The sequence below is a fragment of the Sprattus sprattus genome, assembly GCF_963457725.1.
Source record: "Sprattus sprattus genome assembly, chromosome: 8".
NCBI lineage: Eukaryota > Metazoa > Chordata > Actinopteri > Clupeiformes > Clupeidae > Sprattus > Sprattus sprattus.
The window spans coordinates 28,525,806-28,530,805 of record NC_137927.1 but is presented as its reverse complement, the minus strand read 5'-3'; the positions used below and the strand labels follow the sequence as shown (position 1 = coordinate 28,530,805).

Genomic DNA, 5,000 nt, shown 5'->3' with positions numbered 1-5,000 from the left:
CGAGGGGGGTCAGGTCATACGTGCTTATTTAAACAGGGACTAGGCTTAGGCACATTTGTACCCCTGTGGTTGCTCCCGTTGTCCTGGAGATTGTAACGACATTTACTACTCACTTCACCTCATTTCTAAACAAATTCATGGAATTACTGGGGATCCACTGGCAGGTTAAGACCACTGCTGTGAGAGTCGGGGGAGGGTATGGACTGACCCGTTTATTTATCTAGGTGATGTTACCTCTTTCTCTCTCTCACACACAACAGCCTCTACATTTCGTATCTACTCAAGAATGCCATGTACAGTTCATTCATATCCAACCGCTAGGCCTCTGCTTCTGAAAAAAAGGTCTGCGCCTACTGAAAAGAAGTCTCCACAGAAGACTTCAGTCATCTTCAACAAAACCACATAATCCAATGACATGCCAAAAAAAAAGGAGGAAAAAAAAGGACTTGAATTCCTTGCAGTGAATCATGAATCATTATGTGGAAAATGAGGTCCGCACTATTAAAAGCATCATTTGCCCAAATCTGTGCTCCCCTGGAGCAAAAACAATCACAACGAAACAATTTTTCGCTTCAAACTCGCTGGCACAGAGCGAGGTCTGAAGAGAGAAGCTCGTTTGGAGAAACCGCGCCCGTAAACGACCCAGTAAATTAAATGTGGTGGACCACTGCCACAAACAACTGTTTGAAAAGCGCTCATGCCATCTCAGGCTGCTGCCAGAGTCTCCAGAGGCCTGCACGCTTTCCATGACCTGAGTGAAAACTCTGAGGAGGATGATCAACCCCAGGCTTTCACCTCTAATGCCCCAGCGATCAGGCTTTGTCTCACCGGTGCTTTTTACTGTCCGGCGGCCACACTTTCTATTAAGCGTCCACTACGGTCATAAAAAAAGCAACTACTTCTTTAATACTCTACAACACACTCATAATATACTTAACTCTATTCTAATTGTGTTCTATTCTATTCTATATTACTACATATTGCTAGAGCAGGCCCTAGGGATCAAGGGGAGGATTAGGATTAGCAACATGCACTACAACATGCTTAATTGAAACTCACTATCATCTGCTGCGTTCTGTGGTGGCATAGTGAAACAATGGTATGCAACGCTGTTATACACTTGGTGGTGTACTGTGTGTAGTGGAGCCTGTCATGTACTACTGCAAATGTGCATGTACTAAACCATATGTACCTACATGGGCATGTAGTATTATTAAGATCTTCTTTTAAATCCACTACAGTTAGGAGACTAGATGAAAAGCTGGAAAACAGACTGTGCCTTGCTATGTGTTTGGGGGCAGCCAATGGTTTTTGTAATGGTTTTGCTGAACGTCATTAGCACTGCAGTTTAGCCGGAGTTTGGGACATTACCTAGCCTGTGCTAGCCTACCTTAGAAGCATGGGCTTTCCCTGCAGGCCCGTTGTGTTTGACTGAACCCGCTGGTCTCTTCTCTGGGAGTGTCTTACTCTGAGAGCAGAGCGGGACAGAGAGAGAGAGAGAGAGAGAGAGAGACAGAGACAGAGAGAGAGAGAGAGAGGAAGAGAGAGAGAGAAAGAAAGAAAGAAAGAAAGAAAGAAAGAGAAAAAAAGGAGGTGAGAGGGGTAATATAAATATATATATATATATATATATATATATACTAACAGTTGAAGGAGTCTATATATATATATATATATAGATAGATAGAGAGAGAGAGAAAGAAAGAGAGGATATATAGAGAGAAAAGGGAGGGAGAAAAGAGAGAGAAGGTAGGGAGGTAGGTAGAAGAGGGGAGAGAGAAAAAAGAAGGAGGGAGAGACATTAGGGATAAAGGGTAGTGTGTGTGACCCTGAAAACATTAGGATGTTTCTAGACAACAAAAGACTCCTTCAACTGTCTCGAGAAGCACTCATGTCACAATATCAGAAATGTTTGGGGCCTCAAAGCAGGAACGCTGCTGTCAAACTAAGGGGTTTAGCGTTGGACAATGCCTCGCCTTTGAAATGCAATACGTTTTTATTATCTTTTTGCTCCGACTGTCAGAAATGGGTGATAAAAGTCTGCAGTAATTTGTATGTGCTGTAGTCTGTCTAGTTATGGCCTGAAGGGAATGGTGTGGCCTGTCACTGTTAACCTGTTCCGTCTCAATGGCATAGGAAAGGGATTAGGAAAAGAGAGAGAGAGAGAGAGAGAGAGAGGGGAAGAGATGGGGAGGGAGAGAAATGGGAGAGGTAGAAACAGAGGAGAGAGAGATAAAAAGAGAGAGAAAGAGAGCGCATGAGGAGTACAGAGAGGTCAAAAGAGGGTGAGCACTGAAGGGGGGAGGAAAGACTTCTAAGACAAGAAAAAAAAAACATATGGAGAACACAGTAGACTTGGAGAGGTTGTGGAGGGCAGAACAAGAGAGAGATAGAGGATAGAGTCGGGAAGCAGAGAGTGTGTGTGTGTGTGTGTGTGTGTGTGTGTGTGTGAGAGAGAGAGAGAGAGACAGAGAGAGGAAAGGGGAAGAGAGAGAGAGAGAGATAAAGAGACAGAGGATAGAGCTGGGAAGCAGAGAGTGAGTGTGTGTGTTTTTGTGTGTGTGTGTGTGTGTGTGTGTGTGTGTGTGTGTGTGTGTGTGTGTGTGTGTGTGTGTGTGTGTGTGTGTGTGTGTGTGAGAGAGAGAGACAGAGAGAGGAAAGGGGAAGAGAGAGAGAGCGATAAAGAGACAGAGGATAGAGCTGGGAAGCAGAGAGTGAGTGTGTGTGTGTGTGTGTGTGTGTGTGAGAGAGAGAGAGAGGATGAACAGAGTAAATCAGTGTGTGACAGAGAACCTCAGCTGTCATCTCCCCCTCAGGCTAAGAATGGCTGCTCACAAAGCAGGTATGCACGTCTAGCCCGCTTTGATCTTCGCCTGGCACGACTATGACACACACACACACACACAAACACACACACACACAGTCACATAAACTCACACACACACACACACACACACACACACACAGTCACATACACGCGCACACACACACACACACACACACACACACACACACACAGTCACATACACACAAGCATGACCATGTGTGCATACTTGCATACACACCTACACACACAAACGTGGACGGACACACATATATACACAGACACCCACTGACACACACAGACACACACACACACACACACACACACTCACACAACTTAGATGTATAAACATGCTCTTTAAGCACAGAGGCCAGGTGCACGAGGGGACTCGATGAGAACCGGGGAGGGGTGGCGGTGGAACCGAGGAAAGAGGGGTGGAGAATGCACGGTTCTCACACAACTGGACCGAGAACACACACACACTCCTCATCCCCTGATGGTCTGCGTCTACACGTTATGAACACGTCAGTTTAGTTGAAATTGAAACTACAGTACGTCTGCCAGCCGTGACTGTCCTGACTGATTACTGGTGATGTGTTGAAAGTTCCATAAATGAAAGAGATATATGAACAGTACAGAAGAACGGTAGGCAGTCAGTGTGTAGTCAATGGCTCCCCCAAATGGAGACAGTACACTGCCCACCTGTACTCATGAAGAAACACACTTGAGCGGATCTAACAAACTAACCTCCATTTTCAAACACATCGTCCCTTTTGTAACATAGCATAAATAGCATACACTATTTTAGGCACATATTTAAAAATAACCGCATATTGGCATATATTAGAGCACAGCTGTGAAATGGGAAGTGACCAAAAGCTTGATGATGTAAGGCCGTTAGCTCCTGCGAACAGCATAGCATTTCACCACTTAAACCTAGGCATTAATTTCAATTAACAACTGGCCAGTTGCTAACAGGCTACTTCTGACCGACACATCCCACAGCGTCTTACCTTGGACTTCCCTTCTGAGTGCTACACAATCTCACCTTTTCCATCGTGACAGGTCCAAACTCCTCTCTCAGACACACACTGACCCCTACTGGCCAAATGCACATGCTGCACATGCGCCGCCCCCCCCCCCCCCCCCCCCCCCCCCCAAAAAAAGGAAAATCCAAGCCAACTCATACATTAATTGGCAGATCAACCAACAAGTCCCAAAGATTAGCGAAAAAATTTACAGAGGACAGTTTTTTTTTGCAACTGCAAGGTAAACCTTGCAAACTTTGTTTCATAGATTAAATGGCGCACAAAAGAATGTATGTCAGTAGTGCTACAGGTGTTTGCTTTGATTTTGGGTTATCAACTAGAAAAGAGTGTGGACTGAAGCCAGCCCTCTACAGACAAGAAAGGGTACGGAGAAGAAATCAGTACCAAATCTTTAGTTTGTCTGTATGATATAAATGTATGAAAACGTACGTAAATGAATGACTAGAGTTGCAATGTTGAAATCACTTCACACAGAAAGTGTTGAATGAATCCGGAAAAAAAAGTTCACCAACCTTCTTAGGTGATTTTATTGAACTCATCTTGATGGCCGGCTTTACTTCATCCTCATCATCATCTTCGCTGTAACAGGAAAACAGCAGACAGTTGCTAATGATCTGGCTCAGACCTCATTCAGATACTTAGCTAAAAGCAGAGCTACTGTAAGCGTCTTTGAGTGTTAGAAAAGCGCTATATAAATATGAATTATTATTATTATTATTATTATTATTTAAAGTATATAACATGCAAATAAGGAAAGGGAAGCCATAATGACCAATGGCACCACAGCCAGACCGTTACCCTAACTACTAAACTACCACTGGGAAGGCTTCACATTGAAAGAGGTATGAGGTATCTTACTCATCCTCATCCTCGCTGTCATCCGAGTCATCGTCACTGTCTTCGTCCTCATCAGAATCAACTTTCAGCTTCTTCTGTTAAAGAGACAGAGACAGACAGAGACAGACAGACAGACAGACAGACAGACAGACAGACAGACAGACAGACAGACAGACAGACAGACAGACAGACAGACAGACAGACAGACAGACAGACAGACAGACAGACACACACACACACACACACACACACACACACACACACACACACACCCTGGCATTACAATCTAA

At 44.4% G+C, this 5,000-nt stretch overlaps 1 protein-coding gene across 1 annotated transcript in view; it reads right to left on the bottom strand.

Annotated features, from left to right (window-relative positions):
• npm1b (nucleophosmin 1b) overlaps nt 1-5,000 on the bottom strand; it is a gene marked incomplete at its 5' end in the record, with an annotated part of 30,091 nt that overhangs the window by 15,125 nt on the left and 9,966 nt on the right. The window contains 2 exons of the mRNA XM_080844027.1: nt 4,386-4,452; nt 4,732-4,805. Coding sequence (XP_080700153.1) covers nt 4,386-4,452; nt 4,732-4,805 — 141 coding nt within the window. The remainder of the gene's footprint in view (nt 1-4,385; nt 4,453-4,731; nt 4,806-5,000) is intronic.